This window comes from Cladosporium halotolerans, assembly GCF_011745625.1.
Source record: "Cladosporium halotolerans strain TM138-S3 chromosome Unknown Sca16, whole genome shotgun sequence".
Lineage (NCBI taxonomy): Eukaryota > Fungi > Ascomycota > Dothideomycetes > Cladosporiales > Cladosporiaceae > Cladosporium > Cladosporium halotolerans.
This window is the reverse complement of record NW_027191467.1, coordinates 84,287-108,569: the sequence shown is the minus strand read 5'-3', so window position 1 is coordinate 108,569 and position 24,283 is coordinate 84,287. Positions and strand designations below refer to the sequence as shown.

Sequence of the window (24,283 nt, the reverse complement as noted above, 5' to 3'; positions counted from 1 at the left end):
GACCAACGATCAATCTGCCACACGTGCGGCAAAAGTTGGCAAGCTAGCGGTCGGGTGGACGGGCCATCGCTCGGGAAGAAGGCGGACAAGGATCAAGCAAGGCCCAAGCAACCCTGACCCGGCGGCCAAAGCCCAAAGCCCCCAGACGGGCATCGAGCTAGCAACCATCCCAGCCACGACCCACACGCAGACCGCCAGCGCAGAGCAGATGCGACCATCTGCAAGCCACGCACTCGAGATTCCCACCGCCGCCGGCTAGCTGCGAGAGCCTTCTTGTGCGCGATTGGGCATTTCCGCATTATTTTGCACGGTAGCGCTGTATTATTCGCATTGTACAGCCAGCACATACCACCGCTTCCGCGACGAGACGACTTGTTTTGCCGACGAACCCGACGCTCACGCCGCGAGCGAGACGGCACGAATAGCACGTGAACTGTGGTGACAGCCTCAGTTTATCTGCGCCGAAACGGACCAATTGTATTGAAATCTACGACGAGACGAAACGCGACACTTGCACAGGCGCGATCTTTTGTTGATACGACATAACAAACTTTGGAAACACCATAATACGAACTTTTTGCACCCAGAACAACACCTCCAAATATGTGGAAAGCAGCATTCGGTGGCCGCAGCGAGCGCAGCAGCACTTTTGACGACACCGCGTCCACCGCTTCCCGCCGTCGCCGCCACCGCCGCGGTAGCGATGACGGCAAGTCCGTGGTGTCTACTTCTTCGCGCCGGACGGACGGGGACAGGAAGCGCCATTCGCGACACGAATCTGGCGTGTCCTACGGATCTGCGCCAATTCCAAGATTGACCGAGAGCACGATGAACGCCTTTAACGCGAACGATGATGACGGATGGGAGGACGAAGCCGATCTGAGGAGTGAGAGGAGGAGCAGGCGCTCCGACAGTCGCGAAAGAAGAAGGAGAAAGAGCAGTGGCCGTAGCGAGAGGAGCAGGTCTCGCGAAAGAGAGAGCAAGCACAAGAAGAGCAGCGGTCGCAGTGAGCGAAGCAGATCCCGTGAGAGAGAGGGCTGGGTGAGGAAGAGCAGTGGACGGAGCGAGAGGAGCAGATCTCGCGAAAGAGACGACAAAGAGAAGAAGAAGAGGGACGAGAAGAACTCGCGTGTGGACAAACCAAATGGCAAATCGAGGGTTTCAGAGATCGTCAGCGAGCCAGACCCAGATTTTAGGGCACCATCCTCGGTGAACAACCTCCAACAATTTCCGGGAATGAACGGCGGCTCGACTGTGCGTTTCAACGAGCCTACAATGAGCGGTGCGCTCGATTCGCACGTTCCAAACCAGTTCCCTGGTCAAAATCCGTCTACCTACACTAAATCAGACTTCGAGCCGAACCCGCATGGCGCAGCGGCCGATTACTACGGCGACAAAGGGCAAAGTGTGAAGTATCAGCCAGGCGAGCGCGCATACACGCCGAAGCCACCGACTACTGCGGCGGCTCCGAGTTCTGTGGCGGCGCCCTCGGGGAGTACGAAGCCTACGAAGCCCACCAAGTCCTCGAAGCAATCGAGCGTCAGCTCGGCGAAGCCGTCAAAGAAATTCAGCAGAGGAATTTCGCCACCAGAAGACATCGCCCCGAGCCCTTCAAGGAAGTCCAGCAGGGCGGTTTCGCCACCGGAAAGCTTCGCACCTTCAGCGGCCATTGGTGCTGGGGCAGCTGGAGCTGCAGCTGGCGCATCCTACAATCATCTGCAGTCCCGCGTTTCATCCTACTACGACCAAAGCACAATCTCACAGGATGACTACGTTCACGACCGCCCACTGCCATCTAACGTTTCTGGCCCATCAAAGTTGAGCCGCCATAACACCGATCCTATTCCCGCGACCGGCGCGGCGGCGTCCTACTACTCTTCGCCTCCTTCAGCATCAGGTACGTTGCCCCCTTCCCAATCTAACCACGCAGGTCGATACGCCGCTGCAGGTGCTGCCGCTGCAGGCATGGCTGCATACGGTATGAGCCAGCACAATGGCGCATCTTCGCAGACTGGACCGCCGCCCTCTTACGGACCCACATCTCGTTACGGATCCGAACCGCCATTCACCCCGGAACGCCCTGGATCATACTACGATAATGGCTCTGGCATGACGCCCATGGGTATGCACCACCATCACGAGCACAGAGGCCCCATGTCACGATTGAAGGACGGATTCCTCAACCTCCTTTCCAGCCCTGAGGACGTCGCAAAAATGGAGGAGTACACCGAGTACATTGGCGTCTGCAAATACTGTTTCGACCCGCGCTCTTCTCCCTACAACGGTCCAAGGAAGCATCACTACCACCCGAGGAAGAAGGACTCTTTCGACACCCTGCGCAGGCGCTCAATCGAACGCATGCAACGACGCAGGAGCGACGAGTCACTTCGACGCGCCAATTCTAAAATCCAGAAAGAGAACCGCTACTACTCATCCGACCGTAAGGACGGCTCCAACGCCAAATGGGTAGCTGGTGGCCTCGCGGCAGCGGGCGCCGCTTCTGCTGGCGCGGCCATGTTCAACGACCGCAAGGGCTTCGACGACACTTACAGCATCAAGTCTGGCCACCGCGCAAGCTCCGCCGTCCGGAGGCGCGGCTCCAGCTCTTCTGTCGGATCTGGTCGGAGGAGGACTTCGCGCGGCCGCATCGTCTCCGGTGGCCACGAGGAGTTTGTCACCATCAGGACCAAGGACGGGCGGGTGGAGAATCGCAGGGTGCACCGGTCGCGGTCCGTATCATCTGGTCGTAAGTCCAACTGGATGGGCGCCGCTGCTGGCGGAGCCGCCCTCGGCGCCGCGGCAAGTGCTGCCGCTTCCTCTAGACACCGCCGACGAAGCTCACCGGATCAGGTATCTCTGCGCCGCGATGAGCGCCGGTACCGCAGCAGGTCTAGGAGCCACAGTCCCGGCCTGGGTGAAATCTTCGGCTTTTCGGAGCCGCCCCGACGCAGTAGGCGCAGGTCGCCGTTTGGGACTTACCAGGATAGTAGGGTGGAGCAGCAGAGGAGGAAGCAGAAGGGTGGATTCTTCACGTTCAGCAACGGTTCAGCTTCTTCTTCCGACTCTGGCATGGCGTTCGGGGATATCAATGGATCACAGCTTTCTCGACGATCGAGCGGAAGATCGAACGGCAAGCGCAAAGTGTCGAAGCAGTCTTCGGATGAGAAATTGAACAAGACTTTGGTTGGCATTGGCGCCACGGCTGCTGCGCTCACTGCCGCGCAGAAGTTCTCAAAGTCACCCAGCCGCAACGGCCGCCCTGGTCTGGGCGCGAGGAAGGACGCCAGAGTCAGCCAGTATGGTCCTTCCGGACACATCGTAGGCGCACCAGGATCCAGCGATGAGGGAGAATGGGAAGACGAACTTCCTTCGGAGGCCTCAAGTGATGAATCTGGTCTGGCCTTCGGGGAGGAGATGGCGCAACGGAGGCTTACAGGCCGCCCCAGCATGGACAGCCTGAGTAGCACGCGATCTTCCAACGATGGGCTGAGCGCTTGGGGCTGGCGCTGGGGCAGCAAGAAGAAGAGCAAGAAGCAGAGGCCAACAACTCCTGACCAGCGGCGGTACTCCTCGGTCGACAATTCATCTTTTGCGGGCCCTGTTGCTGGCGGTCTGGCCGTTGGTGCTGCCATGGATGCTTTCGGCAGACCCGTACCAAGCGACAACATTGAGCTGGTCACCAATGCCAGCACGCCGCAGGCGCCGATGCAATTCATTGACCCACAACCTCTCTCGGACGCTGGGTCAAGGCATGCTTCCATGCCCGGCGCCTTCGAAGACCCGCCCCTCCAGCAACCCCAGCCAATTGCTCCCTTCCAACCAGCTTTCACGCAAGCCTCTCCCGAGGACCCCATGCGCCCAACTGCAGGCCCGTCGTCCAAACCGCCTATGCGCAGGAGCGTCTCCAGCCCGACCAGAGATAGCAAGGGCAGTCTCATGGGAGACGCCGCGCTCATTGGCGGTGCTGCCCTAGCTACTGCCGGCATCATCGCAAGCCAAGGCCGCAGGTCCAAAGATCCTGGCAGCGTCCGCTTTGGCTTCAACGACGAGCAGCTCGAGAAGTTCGATCGCCAAGTCAGAGAGGAGCAGGAGAAGGAAGATGCTGAGCGTCGCAGGGCTGACCGCACGAGAGCTCTCAAGGAGGAAGCCGAGCGCTTTGCGCAGGAGGAGGATGAGAGGCGCTCTAGTGAACAGAAGCGCCGCCAGAAGGACGACGAAGAGCGCCGACGTCAGATGGAGAGTCGTGAGCGCGAAGAGGCCTACAATCGTGACCAAGCAAGGCTTGCGGAAGAATCTCGCAAGCGAGCTGAGGATGAACGCCAGGCGCGAGAGTATGAGAGGCAGATGGAGAACGAGCGCCAGATCCGCGAAGAGCTTGAGCAGAAGCAGAAGGACAGAGAAGAGCGGTCCCGCAGCAAAAAGGAGCGATCTGACGACAAACGCTCGCAAGTCTCTTCTACTTCTTGGAAAGGCCCAGTCGCCGCTGGTATGGCTGGTGCAGTCGCTGGTGCAGTTCTTGACGGTGCTTTGCACCAGGAGGGTCGCGAGAATGGCAACGAAGATAGCCAGTCTCGCGATGCTTACAGCACTCAAACATTCGAGCCCAGCAACGAGCACTCCGGCGCTCCTATTACAGATGACGACTTAGTAGACCCGGATTTCTTCAAGCGCAGACACAGTTCCTCTGAACTCCGTCGCTACGCCGAGCTATCTCAAGAGAAGTCTGAAGAGCTGATCCACGACCGCGAGGACTACTACAACATGCCAGCCCAGTCGCAGAAGGATTTCTTCATGCCAAAGGAGCTTTTGGACAGAAAGGCCGAAGGAAAGGAGAAGGCTGCTGACCCTTACGGCGACAACGATGTCGATGTGTACCAGACGGCTGGCGGAGAAGCCAGGCACATTCACGGCAGTGGGTTCGGCGGCTACGGCAAGGCACCTATTGTGCACCAGAACGTCCCGAAGCTGAACGTTATTGCGCCCACGCCACCACACAGTACTGCTGGGTCGGTGAGAGGTGACAAGAGCCCGTCTCCGCTCTCTGGAACCCAGCAGAATTTCGACGAGATCGTCGTCGAGAGCGAGACTCCCGGCGGAGGCAAAGAAGAGACCAAGACCTATGGTGTCGACGACTTGCCTCACGACTCGCCCGAGGCCATCGCTGAAGAAATCCTGAGCAAGGCCGCTCCTGGCGTTGCGTCAGGATTCTACCAGACACCCTATGCGCAGAGCGTCTCTGACTTCACCACCGTTAACTCCCCCGGCACAGAGGGCGCGCCTCCCGTCCGCGGCTGGGTTGAAGGCGAGACTACAGAGGGAACACCCGTCGATGAGAAGGAGCGCCACGTACCTGGAGGCTTCGAGTCTGTCGTGTACCGTGATGAACCCCAGCCTGGCGCTGGCGAGTCGCAGCCGACTATTGCTGCATACGAGCCAGCGTGGGAGCCGCCTCTTTCGAAGAAGGACAAGAAGAAGCGCGAGAAGGCTGCTAAGCGCGGAGAGGCATTTGATAGTGAGCCTACCACTCCCTTCGAGGTAGTTGGGGAAGCCACACCTGTCTCTCGTGATGTTGTGGCCGAGGGGCCTCAAGAGACGTTCGACGCCCCGCTCAGTAAGAAGGACAAGAAGAAGAAAAAGAAGAGCAGCGCGGCGTTTGAGGAAGAGCCCTCTCCTGCTGCGATCGTCGAGCCCGAGCCTGAACCCGAACGCTCTGTCGCTCCCGAGCCCGTGGTCGAGCCTGTGCAGGCAGAAGACGAATTCGCTACGCCCAGCAAGAAGGACAAGAAAAAGAAGAAGTCCAAGAAGGGTTCGTCTTGGGAGGAGTCTGAGCCCAGCACGCCTGCTAATGAGCCTGCGAGTGGCGATGCATTTTTTGTTCCTGAAGCGCCTCAGGTTGAGCCTACGGATGCCCGTGAAGTTGTTACCGAGACACCGAAGGAAAAAGAGGAATTTGCGCCTCTCAGCAAGAAGGACAAGAAGAAGAAGTCCAAGAAGGGCTCGTCCTTCCAGGACTCTGAGCCGTCGACGCCTGCCAACGAGCCAGCTCAGGCCGAGGCGGATGCTGCATTCGACGCCCCGCCGCCTGAGCCAGAGAGCGCGTGGGAGCCTCCACTTTCTAAGAAGGAGCAGAAGAAGCGTGATAAGGCCGCCAAACTCCTTGCTGAGTCCGACCCTGCCACACCCATCGACGAACCTGCTCAGATTGAGCCATCTGCCCAAGAAGAAGTTCCCGTTGCTGAGCCCGAAGCTGCGTGGGAGCCGCCTTTGTCGAAGAAAGAGCAAAAGAAGCGCGACAAGGAGGCTAAGCTGGCCCAGTCCATGGAGGAGACAGCACCTGCTGTGCCAGACGCCGAACCGCTCTCTGAGTCTCGCGAACTTGAGACTGAGTCTGCTTGGGAGCCGCCCCTCTCCAAGGAGGAGAAGAAAAAGCGAGAGAAGGAGGCCAAGAACTTGGACACCTTTGAGGCAGAGGCACCAGCGACTGAGGAAGTGCCGCTGCCGCTGGATGATGAGAACCAAGTTCCGGCAGAGGAGTCTGCATGGGAGCCTCCACTCTCGAAGAAGGAGAAGAAGAAACGGGAGAAGGAGGCGCAGAGGCAGAGCTTGGGTGGAGGCGATTCGCCGTCCGAGACTCCCGTTCAAGAGTCCAATGATCCTCTTCTCGAGCAGTCGCGTGAGGCTGAAATCGACCCTTGGGCTTCGACTCAAGATGCTTCCGCTGAACCAGCATGGGAGCCGCCGCTTTCCAAGAAAGATAAGAAGAAAAAGGAGAAGGAAGCCAAGAGATCAAGTGTCTCGTTCGCCGATCCTGAGTCTGCCGCTCCTGTCGACGAGTTTGTCGACGCTGAGCAACCTCGCGAGCCCGAGGCAGATGCACCTTGGGAGCCTCCGCTCTCCAAGAAGGAGCAGAAGAAACGCGAGAAAGAGGCTAAGAAGCAGGGATTTGCTGATGTGGCCGCTGCCGTCATGACCACCGCTGGTGTCGCTGCCATGGCTGACACAGAAGCCAAGCCTGAGGAGGATGACGCCTACTCCAGCCCTGGCAAGAAGAGCAAGAAGAGCAAGAAAAAGGGTCAATCCTTCGACGATGCCTTTGAGGCGCCTGCTTCGCCAAGCGAGATGCCCGGTTCTTGGGACGAATCGCCGCCCGACACAGACAAAGACAAGTCTCCTACCATTGGATCAGGAGCAGAGCTTCCTCAGGATAAACCTTCCAGTCCACAAGAGCCTGCTGCCGACGATCTGTGGGATGCCGCTGATTCCAAGAAGTCGAAGAAAAAGAAGAAGCGTGAGAGTGGTCGATTTAATGAGCCGGTCACCGGCTCACCGCTGCGGTCTGAGGTTGCTTTCGACGATTACGTTGGGGAGCCTGTCAGTAATGGCAGACGTCACAGCGGTATCGCTCGTGCGCCGGCCAGCGCCGATGATGACAGACCAGCTTACTTCTACGAGACCGAGCGTTCGAGTCGGAGCCCCCGTGCCATGTCCCCTGAGGACCGACCTGGCTCAGTGGTTTCTGCGCCTTCAGGGGAGCGCCGCAGGTCCTCGAAGAGGAGTAAATCCAAACGCGACAGTGGCTCGTTCGATGGTGACTTCGACGACACGCGCTCCGTGCACTCCGCGGCTACCGAGCCCGCTTCGTCGAGCAAGAAGGAGAAGAAGAGCGGTGGGCTCTTTGGACTGTTCAGTCGCAAGTCTTACGATGGTGAGAAGAGGGACCAGTCTTTTTTAGGTGAGCGGGTAGAGGATCTGCCGCCTCTACCCTCTGATCGCCAGGCTTCGGCAGCCTCAGCACCCACAAAGGAAGAGCAGGACAACGGCACCCCTGCTCCTGCTGAGGCTGTCGAACAGGCGGTGAGCACCGATCCTCTGTTGCAGGATGCGAGCAACGTCAACGACGCATCTTCTGCAGAGGCGAGGGACTTTTCTAATGCATCAGCTGTGAGCCTGGATTCGTCCTCGCTGGACCGACGTCCAAGCATTACCCCGAGGCCTCAGTCTTCGACAGCGGTGCCCCTCAGATTCAGACCACCTCCTTCACCTTTGCTTCCCCGGGAGAGGTCATTGAGCTTCGGCTCTCCTGCTGAATCGGCACCCATTTCTCCTGCTTCGACTGCTGGCTCCGGCAAGAAGCCTAGACCTCGCTCATCCGAATTCCGCGAAGTGAGGCCTCTCTACCTTGTCTCTCGCAACTCCAAGTTAGAAGAAGTCGAGGAGCAACTTCCCACGCTACCCGAAAGCAAGCCCTCAAGCCGAGCCAGCAGCATTCAGGGAAGTGATGACTGGCACTCTACAGCTGAGGACATCGAGTCGCCTCAGCCGGACTTCCAAGAGACTTCTCCGAGAGGCAACAGGAACTTGACCATTGACATGGATCAAGTCAACAAGTACAAGACCGAAGAGGAGATCATGGACACCGCAGACCAGACTACGCCGAAGGCGAGCGATTTCCCTCAGACTGCACTTCACGCTCCCCGCTCGCATCCCAAGCAGGTGCCGCAATTTTACACTTGGGAGGATCTCGCTAGAGATGAGGAGATGCATGAAGCTGCCGCTCGTCAGGCTCAAGGTGACGCCCCGGCGGATGCTCCGCAGCCAGAGCTGACATCTTCGGCTGCGACAGAAGGTCTCGGCATCTCAGAGACAGAGAACCAAGAGCAGACCCCGACAGGAAAGAAAAGCAAGAAAGACAAGAAAAAGAAGAAAGGTCTTGCCGCTGCAGCTGCTCTAGGAGGTGCGGCTGCTGGCGCTATGCTCGCAGAAAGCGACAAAGACGAGCCTGCCAAGCCAGCAGAAGATGTCCCTCGCGACATGGAGGCTGCCGACCCTGCCGTCGAGAAAAGTCAAGATGCCACTCCCGAGCCTGAGTCCACAAGCACAGAGTCCATCTATCACGGCGCTACAGACAGCACCGCTAACACTGATATCTGGGGCGACGCAATGGATGGCTCCGCTGCCGAAAAGCCTGATCTTACCGAAGACGTCTGGGGTGACGAGGAGTTTGCGGATAGGCCATCTCTTCCTCGTGAAGCGCAAGAAGCGCAGGCTGCTGAGGCGCCAGCTGATGGTGCTGCTCCTGCTCGCACTGGCGGACCAATGACGAACATTCAAGAGGACTTCGACGACTGGTTTGGTTCCACTGATCCTACACCTAAGACACCTTTGCTTGTGAAGGGCAAGAAAGGAAAGAAGGGGAAGAAGGGCAAAGCGGCCTCGACAACTTCGACTCCTCCTGCAACGCCGAGTGCTGAGAGTGCTAAGCCGGACGACGATAGCGTTACTGTGATCGGACCAGAGACAGCTTCTGAAGCAGGTCAGCAGCCTTCCGAGCTGAAGTCGACTGACAGGGGTCTGGCGGAGTCTCAACCTGTTGACGAAGCAGGGCCCGCGACCTTGGAAGAGCCCAGCACAGAGCCTGCCGAGCACGCACAACAACCCAACGGCGAGGCATTGAGCAGTGCCAATATCAACGACGTGGCCACCTCTGCTGTGACGCAAGATGAACAGGCCCGGTCTGAGCAACCATCTGCCGACCAGCTTGTCGACCCGACCGAGGTTTCAGCAACTGAAGCAAGCAGGGAGGTGCCTGCTGGCCCTGAAGAAGCTTCGGAAGATATCTTCGGCCCAGTCTCGACCAAGAAATCTAAGAAGTCTAAGAAGAGCAAGAAAGGCCAGGCCGCCGCCGACGACATCATCGAAGCCCCTCCAACAACAGAGGCTGACCAGCCAATTGCGGAGCCTTCCTCCGAAACTCCAGCAGTCGATAACGAACTTCCTGTGACCGAGCCTGCCACAAAAGAGCCAACTGGTGGCGCCATCAGCGAACCTGCTGTCGCGACTGAGACTCCAGCTGAAGACGAGTGGGCTCCTTCGACATCATCTAAGAAGGCAAAGAAGGGCAAGAAGGGAAAGAAAGCGAAGGCCGATCCGTGGGCTGAGCCTGAAGCCGATCAGCCCAGCGAGGCTACTGGACAACAATGGGCCGCATCTTCTGTGCCTGATGCCACTGCCGAAGATTCAGCCGAACTATTGAACGAGCAAACTTCTACTACGCTCGACCTTCAGGCTGACGGTACTCGCGATCTGGGAACTGAAGAACCTAGTAACGCTATTCCTACTAGCGAGGAGATCAAGGACGCAACGGACCCAACTCAAAACGCTGCAGACTCTACTCCCGTTCAAACAGCGGATTTGAAAGAGACAAGAGAGTTGCAAGAAGATCCTTTGACCGCGCCGACCGAACCCGCTGAGCAACAAGATGAGTTTCAAGACTCTCTTGAAGCTCAAGAGGTCAAGCCTGCCGACGATGATCTCGTGAAAGTCGATCAACCCACTCAAGCGCCAGAAGGGAGCGTCCCCACGGAGATTCCGACAGCTGAAACTCCTGCTGAACAAAACGAAGTTGCTGAAGACTTCTGGGCAGCTCCCTCTTCTAAGAAGAAGAAGGGCAAGAAGGGTAAGAAGGCCACTGAGGCAGAGCCATCAGCTGTGGATCAGCCACCAGTGCCAGACACCGCCGGAGGCACGGAAACGCCTGCTGATGCCGGCGTCGTCGAAGCTCCTGCGCCGGAGACGCTAGAGAGCACAGCCCGCGAAGCACCAGTATCCGCTGAGCCATCAGACTCCGCTGCAGTGCCACCACCAGAGGACGAATCATTCTGGACACCGCAACCCAGCAAAAAGAAGGGCAAGAAGGGCAAGAAGCAAGCTTTGGAGGCGCAGGAGCTGCCTGAGGGTCCTGCGGCCGAGACGCAATCTTCAGCGCTCGAAGCGACAGCGGAGCCAGAGCCCACGCAGGAAGCCACTCAAGACGAGATGACAGCCACAACTCAGACGCCGGAAAAAGATACGCCGGAAGACGCCGATGCATTCTGGACGCCGCAGACTTCGAAGAAAAAGAAGAAAAAGTCTGCCGCGAAAGCTTCGACAACTGAGTCAACTCCCTGGGATGAGCTTGTGATGGAGGAGACACCTGTGGAGACGCCATTCGAATCTGCCTCTGAAACTCCGCCGAATCAAGAGCTCGAGCCGCCTGCCCAAGAATCAGGAAACCAAGGTCCGATTGCACCTCAAGAGCAGCTGGATGAGCCTTTGGGGGAAGCTCTCGACAGATCTATTCAGGCTGCGCCTGAAGCTGTCCCCGAGCCAGATGGAAACGATCTATGGGCTTCGACGCCGTCGAAGAAAAAGAAGAGCAAGAAGGGAAAAAGGGGCAGTCAAGAAGCATCGGAAGAGGTGCTCCCGCCTGCAGAGCCAACTGAGGTGCCAACTGAGGCGCCAGTCGATGCGAGCGAGCCCACTACTGACGTTGGTGGATTCACGACCAATCCTCTCGATGCCACCGGAGACGCGCCACAGGCTGCTCCCGAGGAGGCCAATGGCGACGACTTCTGGGCGACTCCAGCAAAGGGCAAGAAGGCGAAGAAGGGCAAGAAGAGCAAGGGCGATTCAACCCCTTTGGAATCTCCTGTGCCTGAGCTCGAAGTCAAAGACCTTGATGTGCAGGCCGACAAGATTGGCGCGGATGATAATGTACCTGCCGAGCCACTTCAAGCGCAATCTGCAACGGCAGAAAACTCGGCCCCGGTCGTTCCCTCGGCTGAGCCTGAGGAGAAAGCCGATGATGATTGGTCCGGTTTTGGCTCAACGAAAAAGGACAAAAAGAGCAAGAAGGCTAAGAAGGCTGCGCTCGCGGCAGGCCTTCTGGCTTCTGAAGCTGAGGTGACTCAGTCCGGACAAGATGAGCCCAGCGTTGAGCCAACAAGTGAAGTCCCAGAGCCGACCGACGCTACGGTAGAACCCATCCAAACTTCGACTACCCAAGAACCGGAACCGACAGCTCTGCCAGAAGAGCAACAGGCTCCTGCAGATGAGAGTAACGAATTCGAGGCGTTCGGTACGAAGAAGAGCAAGAAAGACAAGAAAAAGGCAAAGAAGGCGAAAGCTGCGGAAGGCGATGACTTTGCGACACCCGAGGCTGAGCAGAGAGGCGCCGCAGCGGACTACTTCGCTGGTCACCCTGACAACCCCAATGACCAAGCTCCTCCGGCAGAGGCTGAGCCCGTAGATGGTTCGCGCCAGATTGAAGACCCCTTGGCTTCTGTGGCGGAGGACTCTCAACCTATTGGAGCTACCCCTGCTGAAGAGTTCAACGATGTACCTTCGAAGAAGAGCAAGAAGAACAAGAAGAAGGCTGCCGCCGCTTTATGGGATGTGGCCGAGCCAGAAACGCCGCCTACCACCGATTCCAATGCCGTTCTTGATCCACTGGAAGATGCTCAGCCTCAGCCAGACACTCTGCCTCCATCCACCGGCGACATCGGTGCGTCAGCTCTTGACGCCCCCACCGATTCGCAAATGACAACTACCGAAGAACCTATTGCGAACCCCGAGACAAAAGAAGATGAAGAGTTCGCCCTGCCCACAAAGAAGAGCAAAAAGGACAAAAAGAAGTCCAAGAAGGCAAAGGCTCTTGAGGACCTAGAGACTCCGGCAGAGACAGCCGCTTCGACTGAGACCCCCGAGGAGCCAGCCGCCGCAAACGATCAGATTGCTGGTGACGCGCCTCCTCCCGAGGTGGCTGACATCACCGCAGTGCCAACCGAGGATCCTCTTGCCATGACGGGAGATGCCCAACAGACTGCGCAGGACCAAGATGCGCTTGTTGAACCTCAAGCAACTGCCGATCCAGTGACTACTGAGCTCGCGGTTCTCAATGACACTGACGCCGCGACTCGTGACCTGGCTCCTGACGATGCACAGCATGTTGACGACTTCAGCACATCTTCGTCGAAGAAGAGCAAAAAGGACAAGAAAAAGGCGAAAAAGGCGCAAGCAGCATCATCGCCATGGGATGAGCCCGAAGTCAGTGAAGCAGCCACTCCTGCCGAGGACCCTGCTCCTGACGTCAAGGACACTGAGCGCAGTGTCACCGAGCCGGCCGAAATTCAAATGGAGACTCAATTCTCCGATGTACCAGCTGAAGCGGCATTGCCTCAGGATGCTGCGACTGGCGGCGTGCCCGAATCTCAAGACCTTCCGGCAAGTGATGAGCCACAGCCAGCCCAGGAGGACACAAGCTTCTTCGATTCTGTCTCTACTAAGAAGAGCAAGAAGGACAAGAAGAAGGGCAAGAAATCGCTTTCTGCGACGCCGGTTGAAGAAAACCCTACTCCTGCCGGTGACGATTCGACCTTGCAAGACCGAACACCTGAGGCAACTACTTCCCAAGAGCCCCTCGCCGCGGATGACCAAGCACTTGGCGTTTCCGATGCTCCACGAAGTCTTGAGGGTGCTGGCATTGCTGCTACTGCGACTCCTGAAGCCACCGCAGAGGCAACCGAAAAGCCACAGGAGGCTGAATCCGAGGACTTGTGGGGCTTCTCTTCAAAGAAAAGCAAAAAAGACAAGAAGAAAGCCAAGAAGACCCTCCTCGACACGCCGACCGAGGAGAACCCTGCTGAGAACGAGCCAACGCCGGAAGATCCTGCAGCTTCTCAAGATGCCCAAGCGGCGGACATTCAAGTACCTGATACTACAGACGCGCCCAGAGACCTTGTTGAGCCCACCGAACTCGCCGCTCCGGAGGGTAGCGAAAAGCCACAAGAAGCCGAGGCCGAGGATCTATGGGGCTTCTCTTCCAAGAAGAGCAAGAAAGACAAGAAAAAGGCGAAGAAGTCTCAGCTCGATGAGCCTGCGCAAGAAGACCCTACGCCTCTGGTCTCAGCGGAGAATGATGTTCTGGCGGACCCTGCGCCCGAAGAGACGATGGAGAAGTCGGTTGACTCATCCGGACCCGCCCTAGACAATGCCGAAAAGGAAACCAACATCGTAGCGGAGGGCGAGCCGGCTGCCGCCACCAGCGAGCCGCCGCCAGCGGAGGATGATCCATGGGGTGCTCTTTCGACCAAGAAGAGCAAAAAGGACAAGAAGAAGGCGAAGAAAGCTAAGGCTGGCGACGAGGAACCCGTTAATGTTGACCAAGCGCCCGATACCCCAAAAGATGATATCCTCGGTGCCCCTGCTGAGCAAGCGGCTCTCGGTGAGGAGCCAGTCGGCGTTGCTCAAGAAGACACCGAGGATGTTTGGGCTGAGTTGCCGACGAAGAAGTCGAAGAAGGAGAAGCGCAAGTCCAAGAAAGACGATCTGACAGGCAGCGAAGAGCCCTCCCAGCAGGCCCCTCCGCTTGAGCCCGAATCAACTGAGCGTTCTCTTGACGAGAACGCAATGCAAGTCGAACAGACGCCTGCTGGAGACCAAGACACTGTTGCTCCCGAGATCTCCACCGAGCTACCTGAAGTAAAACCAGCTGGTGAATCGACAACTGTAGACGAGAAGCGCGATCCGACGGCGCCTGCCTCATCTGGGCAAGACATCGACTTTGCCGCTACTCTTGCAGCCGGCCTCGCAGATTCCGGCTTCGACCCAAACCTCGTTGTTGACGACCCTGTGTTCCACCGTCGAGCTTTACCTCCTGGTGGCCAGGCTGAGGCGGACCCCGAAGAAGTCTTCACGACCAGCAGCAAGAAAAAGAAGGGCAAGGGCAAGAAGGCCCAGGATCCTTTTGCCGATGCGCCTTTGGAAGCCGAACAACCGGCTCCGATAGAGCAGCCTGCTGATGATTTCGACGCTACGCTTTCGAAGGGTCTGCAGGACAGCGGTTTTGATCCTGCATTGTTGGCTGGTACTGCTATGTCCGACAATCCAACGGCTGCCAACGACATCAATGACAACGAAGATGTCTTCTCCTTCTCCAAGTCAAAGAAGAAAAAGAAGGGGAAGAAGAATCAGCAGGCTGAAGACGAGCTGCCGCAGCCCGAGGCCGAAGGCTCACGCGAACTGCTTCCTGATGTCACGGCAGAGACCACCGCTGCTGCATCATCGCTCGAAAACGACAAACCCAAAGATACTGCAGCTGAGAATCCTCAAGAGACGTCACGCGACGAGGCGTTGCTTAGTGCCCCTGTCGAGGATACTAATCTCGTGCCGTCTGGGGACGCCCCTCAAGATGACAATCAACCTCTCCCAGAAGCCGGAGAGGAGGAGTGGGCAGCACCATCGAAGAAGAAGAAGGGCAAGAAGAATAAGAAGTCACAAGCCGCAGACGACTGGCCAGAGGAGGCTACACCTGCACCCGAGGTCGCCCCCGACAACAGCGATAGTACCCGCGACGTCACCACAGACCAGCCCGAGGCAGCTCAGCCCGCTCAACAAGATGTACCAGAGCCCCTGCCAGAGCAGCCGGCCGAGCCCGTTGAGGCTGCCGAAGACGAGTGGGCCGCTCCTGCGTCGAAGAAGAAAGACAAGAAGAAAAAGAAAAAGCAAGCTGCGGATTGGACCGAGCCGGAAGCTGAGACTCCTACCGTCGCAGAGGATGGAGCCCTCGCTTCTGCCGACTTGCCGAATGAGGCTGATGCGCAGGCAAAGTCTCTCGATGCCCCAGTTCTTGACGACCCTCAGCCACCCGTTCAGGCAGAGGCTACACCCGCGCCAGTGGAAGCTACAGAGCCTGCCGAGGACGAGTGGGCAGCACCTTCGAAGAAGAAAAAGGGAAAGAAGAGCAAGAAGACCCAGGACTTGTGGGCTGAACCTGAGAATCCTCCAGCTGATAGTGAGACTGCAACGCCAGCTCCCACTGACGCAGACAATGCGGGTCTGGCAAAACTGGATGAGCCAGAAACCCTTTCTCGCGAAATTGCTCCTGCCCCTGCCGATGACCTGTCAACCGCCATGGCTGTCGAACAACCCGCCGAGCCTGCTGCTGAGGCGACACCGGATGAATGGGCGTTGCCAAGCAAGAAGAAGGATAAGAAGAAAAAGAAGAAGCAAGGCCTTGCGGACGCCGAGACCGAAACGCCTCCTCCTGAGCCGACAAATGAGGCGGCCGAGGCACCCGCTTCGCTTGACGTTATCGTCGCGTCCGAGCCTACACCACAGGCAGCGGAAAAGATAGAGGGCGCTGGACTGACGATAAATGACCCAGTGGACCCTCTGACCGAGTCGAGTACAAGGGACATGGCGGCAGAAGCTCATCCTGTCAGTACTCATGAGCCCGAAGCCATGCCTACGGAAGCCAGTCCTGCGGCGGCTGATGAATGGGCTTTGCCAATCAAGAAGAAAAAGAAGTCCAAGAAGGGCGGTGCTTCAAACGCCGATCTGAATCCTTTCATTAGTGTTCCGAACGACTCGCCCGCGCCTACATCTACAACAGACACGGCCGAGGCTTCAGCAGTGGAGGATGCCGACACTGCTTCACGGAGTGCTTTCACGGGAGGCGAGGAGATGGACGTTGACGAGATGGACAAAGCGTACAAGGCGTACAAGAAGAACAAGAGGAAGCAGAAGAAGCTGCAAGCCGCTGCATCTGGAGACAAGGAGGCCAACGACGACCAGACGCAACATGCGGGCGTTGAGCAGCAACCCTCCGATACTCGCGGACTGGACCTTGCACAAGACGCTCAGCCTGCCAGACAACCGAGCCCTTTCGCCAATGCCGAGCCGACGTGGTCCTTCGATCAGCTCAAGGATGACAAAAAGGACCCCATCGAAGGTAGTCGTGGGCTTTCTCACGCAGCGTCCCGAGGTAGCCTCACCAGTCGCAGATCTCAAGAACCTCTGCACGTTGACACTGCGAGTGCGCCAGCTCCGGATACAAACGTGTCGCAAGCTCACAATGACCCACAGCACGATGCTCTAGCTGGTGGTCATGGTCGCAACGCCAGTAACGACACTCCGCTGGAGCCTACTTCGAGAAACAGGGCTTCTTACCTCTTCCAATCACCGGCGCCGAACGTGGAGCCTGCCGTGGCCAATACAAGCGCCATCCGCACGCCAGAGCAGCGAGGCGACGCCAATGACTATTTCCACTCGCGCGGCATCGACCCAGCTCGCGACCAACCTGAAGTAGGCAATACGGTGGCACCCTCCGCTGACCCGTTGAGTCCAAGGGCACCTCTGGGTGTAATACCGGAGGAGTCTGCCGCTCACAAGAGAAGCCTCGGCGATGCAACTAACATCACGCCGATGGAGCCGGCAGGCAAGACGCTCAGGCGCACCGAGACGCCCAAGTCGATGCGCGAGCAAGGATCCTCCCCTTCGGCCAGCCGGGACGGACAGAGTGCGACGGCGAGGTCAGTCAGCACGCCAATGGGCGGACTTGGTCTCGGCCCGTTCGACGACGACCGCTCAGGCAAGCGAGTGGTTTCTGAAGGCCGGTCGCCGAGCGCGATGAGCAACCGCTCCAACTTCAGCGCCAGCCATCACGTGACGCCGGAGGATCGACGGCCGCTGAGTCGCGTCAGCAACGTCAGCAACCGCAGCGCGACGCCGACGCTGCGGAGAACCAACCTGTCAGGTGACCTTCGGGCCGCCAGCCGCGCTAGCAACCGGCGGGGTGAGGCGGGCTCGGGCTCTGCCGTGGGCGCGGGAGCTCGGGGCTCACCCAAAACAATTCCCTTCGAGCCTCCACCGACTCCGCCCTTGAACGACGAGGACGACGTTCCCGCCGGCGCAACCCGCGCTGCCGCTATGGCCGAAACATTCGTGAGTTTTGTTTATGATGAACGCACTTTACTATTTGATGCTAACACCACCTGCAGCAGGGCTATGGCGACGCGCAAGGGCCGTCGCAGGTCTCGCCTACGCGACCGCCAAGCATGCGCAAGCGACAGAGCATGCACGTGATGGACCTGGAGACTAAGCTGGAGCAACTGACTTCGGAGAATCGAGCTCTGCAAGAAGCTCAGCAAAGCCGCGGTCTGAACGACGGCTCGTTCGATGGAGGTGCCCAAGGCCTCCAACAGGCCCTCGAGGCTCGCGAGCTGCAACTGCGCGAGAAAGACAACGAAATCCACCAGATCCAGGCTATGCTCGAGCCTATGCAGCAGGAGATCAACAGGCTCGTCGAAATCAACAGCGGCCTTACCGAGGCCAACAGGAACCTTGTTGACGACACGAATGGACGCTACGCTACTCTCCAGACCGAGCATGCCAACGCCACCCAGCAGTGGCAGGACACGACTCGTGAACTCGAGAGCATGCGCGAGGAGCACGGCAAACTGTCCAACGGTATGCGTGATGCCGTCGCCGCTCAACTCAGCACCGCTCTCGCGGAGAAGGACCATGAGATCCGCAGGCTCAAGGAGGAGCTCACAGAAGCCACCGAGCGTATTCGTGCCCTGCAGGTTCAGATTCAGTCTTCCAAGACCAGCGACTTCCTCAACATCCGCGATGAGGACTACTTCGACGGTGCGTGTCAGAAGCTCTGCCAACACGTCCAGCAGTGGGTGCTGCGCTTCTCCAAGATGTCCGACAACCGCATCTGTCGCCTGTCTAGCGACCTGAGAGACGAGAAGATCGAAGCACGCCTCGACAACGCTCTCCTGGACGGCATGGACGTCGACAAGCTACTCGGCGATCGTGTTCGCCGCCGCGACGTCTTCATGTCCGTCGTCATGACCATGGTCTGGGAGTACGTCTTCACTCGCTACCTCTTCGGCATGGACCGCGAGCAGCGACAGAAGCTCAAGGCTCTCGAGAAAACCCTAGGCGAAGTCGGCCCCCCACGCGCAGTCGCCCAATGGCGCGCCACCACCCTGACTCTCCTCTCCAAGCGACCCGCATTCTCCAAGCAATGCGCGCTCGACACCGAGGCCGTCGCGCACGAGATCTTCGGCGTCCTCTCCGCCCTCCTCACCCCGCCCTCCGGCTCCGAGCAGCAGCTCCTCACCTCCCTGACCAAAGTCATCGGCGTCGCCGTCAACCTCTCCGTCGAGATGCGCACCCAGCGCGCCGAGTACATCATGCTCCCGCCGCTGCAGCCCGAGTACGACACGAACGGCGACCTCGTGCGCAAGGTGCACTTCAACGCGTCGCTGATGAACGAGCGCAGCGGCCTCTTCACGTCCAACGAGGCGCTCGAGGCCGAGCGCGCCGTCGTCAAGATCGTCCTGTTCCCGCTCGTCGTCAAGAAGGGCGACGAGTTCGGCGAGGGCGAGGAGGAGATCGTGGTTTGCCCCGCGCAGGTGCTGGTGCATAATGATAATGGCAAGAACAGGAAGGTCGTGAGGGTCATGAGCGGCGCGATGGAGATCGATGATCCCAGGAGGAGTAGGCAGAGTTTGCTTTCGGGGGCGGGGAGTATGCAGTTTTAGAGGGGTTGAAGGAAAGGGAGGGTGATGATTGTTTTGGGTACTGATGGCGTGGCGTTGATGGTGTTTTGGATTGGGGTTTTGGCTATGGGTTTAGATTGCATATACCCGAGACGATGGTATATAATTATTGCACATGAAATTTTGTTATTCCTCACCGTCGGTTCTGTTTTCAAATACGTGGATGGCTCAGGCACTGGTATACCGGCTTGTCGGCCACCATATAGAGATCGTCTTGTGTTTAGTGTCCTACCAAGGAGGAAGGTGAACAGGGGTGCAAGGCAATCGACGTGAATCTTGTATATCTTCGTGTACATGGTCAATCATACTTCGTTGCAACCTCGTCGCACACCTCGCACTCCAACTCTTCTGCCGTAACGTCATTACCGCCCCGTGCCGTTTCCCAAGTCCTGTTACCCTCCCCCCATCACCCTTCCCCACCCCTCCCTGAATCTACCTCACATAACTCCCCCTCGTCGTCCGCACGTAATCCACGCTCCGCCCGCTCCGCCTCGGCTCCGTCTCGACGATCCGCGTGCGCGACACGCTGCGCCGGCTGTAGTCCGGCTGCCGCGAGGGCCGGTGGTGGTGGTGCACGTGCGCGTAGTGCGGCCCGCCTTGGTAGTTGGAGACCGGCCGCGGGGCGTCGTAGTCGTAGCCGCGTCGGACGGTCGTGCGGTCGGAGCGTCGGGGGGTGGTGATGAGGCACATTGTTGTTGTTTTTTCTTGTTGTCGAAGACTGCTGGGTGGGAGGGGGGGTTTGCGAGTGGTGGGCTGCTGGGGGAGCGGTTGGGTTGCGACGCTGGTGTGCGATTGTTGAGGGAGCTGGATGCGATGGAGAGAGGTGGGTAGGTGGGATGTCCGCGGGAGGTAAATCGCCTACATACTCTTCGCCCAGCCTCTCGTCATCTATCCATCTATACCTGCCTCACCTAGCTCGCTTTCCCGTCAGCTCGCCCGCGCGGCTTGCGCCTCCACACTCGTCAGCAGGCTTGCGAGCTGAAGCGACGGCCGGCGGGATCCCCGGGTTGCTTGCGCGTTGCGTCATGGGTGTTGAGGCTGCGGCTGGTAGAAACGGGACGGGAGGAACCCTGGTTTTGTGGTGGGGGTATCCCTGCTAATAAATATAGAGGGGGATGAGGATAAGGAACCATGCGATTGGCAGCGATTGGATGGTCATCGCGCGAGCGTGTGCGAGAAGGATCGGATTGAATGGGAGATGTGGTTGCGGAGGAGTATTTGTTGGAAGGAATCGTGCCAATGTCAACATTCGAAGGCTATATAGCATTTGCTCAATCTCGTAAGTCCATTCGGGACTGAGAACCTCACTTCTCATCATCATCACAGCTTACTGCTCGCCTTTTCGCAACCCACACACCCCTCGCCATCCACCTTCGCCGCGCCAGCGCTCTGGTGGTGCGCGTCGGCCAGCAACGTGCTCTTGTTGAAATCCTGCGTGCTGGGCGGGACGTCGATGGCCGGGTTGCGGGTGAAGAAGTTCACCGGCTTGAAGCTGACCTTCAAGACTTCGCAGGGCATGACGGGGAAGTCTTCGATGCGCGGGACCTGGTGGGGTGTTAGTGAGGTCTGACTATGGTCGGAGGAAGTCGGGGCTCAAACTTACATGGTTGATACCAAACTGCACGAACAAAACAAGATCATCGTCGACAATCCTCTCCCCGCGCTCCGCCCAGCTGCGCACACCGGTGCCACCGCGCGACTGGTTCGTGTACTTGCCGCCAGCGTACAGCTCGTCCTCGCGGTACTTGACGGCGTAGATGTTCCTGTCGGAGAACTCGGCGCGCTTATAGTTGAAGCTGTCCTTGTCCGACAGGATCTTCTGGAACGGCGGCGCGTGGATCTTGTACGCGACGGGCTTGCCGTTGACGGGGTTTCGTACGTCCGCATTCTGGATCTTGAACGTGCGGTTCGCGTCCGGGTCGAGGTCGTAGCCGCCGGACGTCTCGACGAGCGTCTCGCGCGTGAAGTAGCCCGTGCCGTGCGGGTTGAAGTCCGAGCGCGGCATGGGGTGCGCTTCGTCGTAGACGAGGCGGTTGCGGTGACCCTCGAGCATGGGGTCGACGCGCAGGGAGAAGATGTGCTGGTGGTGGGTTGCGAGGACGCCCGGGTGCACGACGGTGCCCCAGGGGACGTCGAGGCCGTCGTCGATGGGCTGCGTGCTGAGGATGCCGGTCGCGCGGACTTCGTAGGTCCATTCGCCGGCTTGGTTGAACATGAAGGCCAGGATGTACTCGTAGTTGGAAACGGTGATACTGGGTGGGATTAGTCGGTGCGAGGTCTTTCAGGGAGGATGCGGAGACTTACATGCTTTGCAGAACGAGCTCACGTTGACGGACGACTGCTGCACGACCGGTGCGGTAGTTGGTGTGCTTCCAGCCGATACCGCCATCCTGTTCGTGGATGCACACGACGTTCGGCATGTCCAGAGGCTCACCCTTGTCGTCGTTCAGGACCGCGCTGAGATACTGAATGGTGCCAAGGCAGTCACAGCCAAGCTTCAAGTCATTGGCCATGATACCGGCGCCAGCGTCACCCAGGTCGAAAGCAGACTTCTTGTGAAACGGGTGTCGCGGATCGGCGTAGGGGATGTTCATGTCAGAGAGCGAAAGGCGGTAGAACAAAGGACGGCCCTCGTAGCACACATTGTAGAGCACCATGCCCTCACGCATGTTGAATCCAACGCGGAACGACCACTTCTGCCACTCGATGGTCTGAGAAGTGCCTTCCTGCGTGACCGAAAAGCTGACACCCTCAGGCTGGACGACATTCAACGGCTTGAGGTCTTTCCTCAGTTCCTGATGTTCGGCAATGTATTCGTTTGCAGGCTTCGGCTTCCACGCCCCCGGCTCGGCGATGGTGTTGTCTTTGCCAGTTGGCAGGTAATCGATGCGGATGACTTTCATCGTGACTGGATCGACCACGGGCGAGATCGGAAGAGGAAGGGCGTAGTGGTTGGAGTCGGCCTCTGACGCGTTTTGCGGGTCCCTCATGTACATGAAGGTCTGCCAGAGGCGTTCGTCGTCGCCGACACCATCAGCGCCTGTAAGAAAGGTCAGTACCAGGCAAATTGTAACTTCCATCAATCGTAGAGAAGAATACCGTAGATCCACGGATCGATGACTATTTGCGATCCTTCCGGCAACTGCAACTTAGCAATCGCAGCCTTGACGCCCTCATCCTCGAGAGCCAGACGCTCGATGGCGACAATCTCTTCCCCGTCGCCTGGAGCGTGGAGGTTAGGTCCCAAGCGGACGTTGTACTCGACGGCGCCGGCGGTCAGGTTGACAACAGCTTCATGAAATTTGTTCTAGACTTGCGGTCAGAGGGAAGCGAAAGGAACCCCAATCTCACAAGGAAGCTTACAGTCTTCCTAATATAGTATGTCACCATCGCCCGTCTGTCGATCCCGGGGAGTGACTGGCCATTGGCTTCCGCCTCGATGTAGGGGACGACTTCGGCCTTCGCTGGCTCCTGGAGAGTGATGCATTTGAAGTGAAGATCTGTGTCTGCCGGCCATTGCGCTCGGATGAACGAGACGGCTTGTTTGATTTCGTCTGCGCTGACGGGTGCCAGAGGATGTGTGGTCATCTGTTTCGCTACCCGAATGGGCAGGGAGGGCGAGACGACGTCGGTGGCCATGTCGATATTCCCCACGGTAGATTAGAAGTTGCTGTTAATGGGACCTTCTGCTATGTGTTCAAGTTCAGGTGCGATCCTGACAGCTGCAAGATCGTCTATGTGAATCAATCAAGTCTCGTTCAACACTTTTGTGATAGATCCGGTGTTTGGTGGAAAAGAGAGATGGTTCATTGACACACAGCCAGCGAAGGACAGTTTTTGAACGCAGTAGGGTGTAACAACATCAGCAGATAGCAAGAAGGATAACCGGCATGATAAGTACATACCCGTCTCCATAGCCGCTGGGAGCTGTGAAGCTGGCCTTCAATTGGCCATGATGTGAGGGGAACTTTACCAATGAGGCAGGTGCTTGCGATATCGAGGACATGGTCTTCGAGCTTTAGCGATAGGCCAACTCTCCAAGCGACAAACCTTCACACGTGGAGAATGGGCATGCTCAGACCTGCTTTATCAGCTGATCCTGTGATAGATTCATCAACTGTAGCCGTCCTAGCGACCAGTGAGAGACCTGTCTGTAGCAGGCTGACGGCGTCCGCGGCCTCCGTGCGAATCTCACAAATATTACCAGATTCGTACTGGTATCTTCTCGCAGCCAACAATCGCATATCTGTGATGTTGGCGTGCGGACAGAAGACTTGACAGGCCTGAGCATTGCCAAACGCGAGGTTACATAAGCGCTAAACAAGACGGCCTGCGGGTCAGAAGAGCCAGTCCAATGGCAATACTCGTGGAGCTCGCCCTCAGCCGCGCTTATTGCCTGACGGATACCTGTCAGATGCTGGTCAAACATCAGGCCGAATGTTGCGCAGGACCTCGACGCATAACAGGCCGTTCAAGCACACGAACAGAATCGGGCGCCAATGCCGGTGTTTGACAGCACCTTTGCGTGCGAGTCGGCCACGAAAATGTACTCGGACATGCTCAGACCTCTGCTAATCGCTATGCATTGTGTCACGTGTTCTTCTTTGTTCAAAGAGGTTTTGCTGCTCTCCCACAAAGCCACGCGGTGTCATGCAAGTCAGCGTCGGCATTCAGTACAACCGGCCCCAATACCCAATATCCGCGGCGGCGCTATATCTCCGCAAAGCAGGAGATCGCTGGGACGCTATTGTTAGTACCCGCGCGTGGCTGATCTCCCCGGCGGGCAACGGGCGGCGGCAGCGGAAGGCAGAGGATTTCCCATGGGACGAGGATGGCGCCTTTGAAGGGTTTGACGAAGCGAAACGAGGCCCTGAAAATTCACCGGAAGTGCGTGCAGACGGGCGACCAGGTGCAGGCCGTGAAGACGGAGTGGTAGGCATCACCGTGGCAGCGGCCGCGGTATCACATGTCTTACTATTAGACGGCGTCGAGCTCCCCGGGGCGGGCGCTCCGCAGTCGTTCAGCCACGCGGCGCTCCAGCGCCCGAAGGGAGTTGGTGCGTGTCGCTGTCTTGCTGGCAGCAGCGGCGTCTGAGTGCAGACGTAATACTCCGC

The 24,283-nt window shown here is 58.2% G+C and overlaps 2 protein-coding genes across 2 annotated transcripts; one reads left to right on the top strand and one right to left on the bottom strand.

Moving 5' to 3' along the window:
• Positions 1-603: 603 nt before the first annotated feature.
• WHR41_04738 (uncharacterized protein) lies at positions 604-19,305 on the top strand (the record flags this gene model as incomplete). The annotated part of the gene is made up of 5 exons (XM_069373344.1): positions 604-1,897; positions 1,949-16,549; positions 16,602-16,633; positions 16,684-17,541; positions 17,598-19,305. 5 exons carry the CDS (start codon positions 604-606, stop codon positions 19,149-19,151), a joined length of 18,339 nt encoding a protein of 6,112 aa, XP_069229049.1. The 3' UTR covers positions 19,152-19,305.
• A 1,079-nt stretch (positions 19,306-20,384) lies between these two features.
• On the bottom strand, positions 20,385-23,010 carry WHR41_04737 (uncharacterized protein). Its single transcript, XM_069373343.1, has 5 exons — positions 22,533-23,010; positions 22,269-22,476; positions 21,474-22,209; positions 20,773-21,421; positions 20,385-20,714 (listed from the first exon to the last, which is right to left on the bottom strand). The coding sequence occupies exons 1-5, from the start codon at positions 22,806-22,808 to the stop codon at positions 20,490-20,492; spliced, it is 2,094 nt and encodes a 697-aa protein (XP_069229113.1). The 5' UTR covers positions 22,809-23,010; the 3' UTR covers positions 20,385-20,489.
• Positions 23,011-24,283: the final 1,273 nt, after the last annotated feature.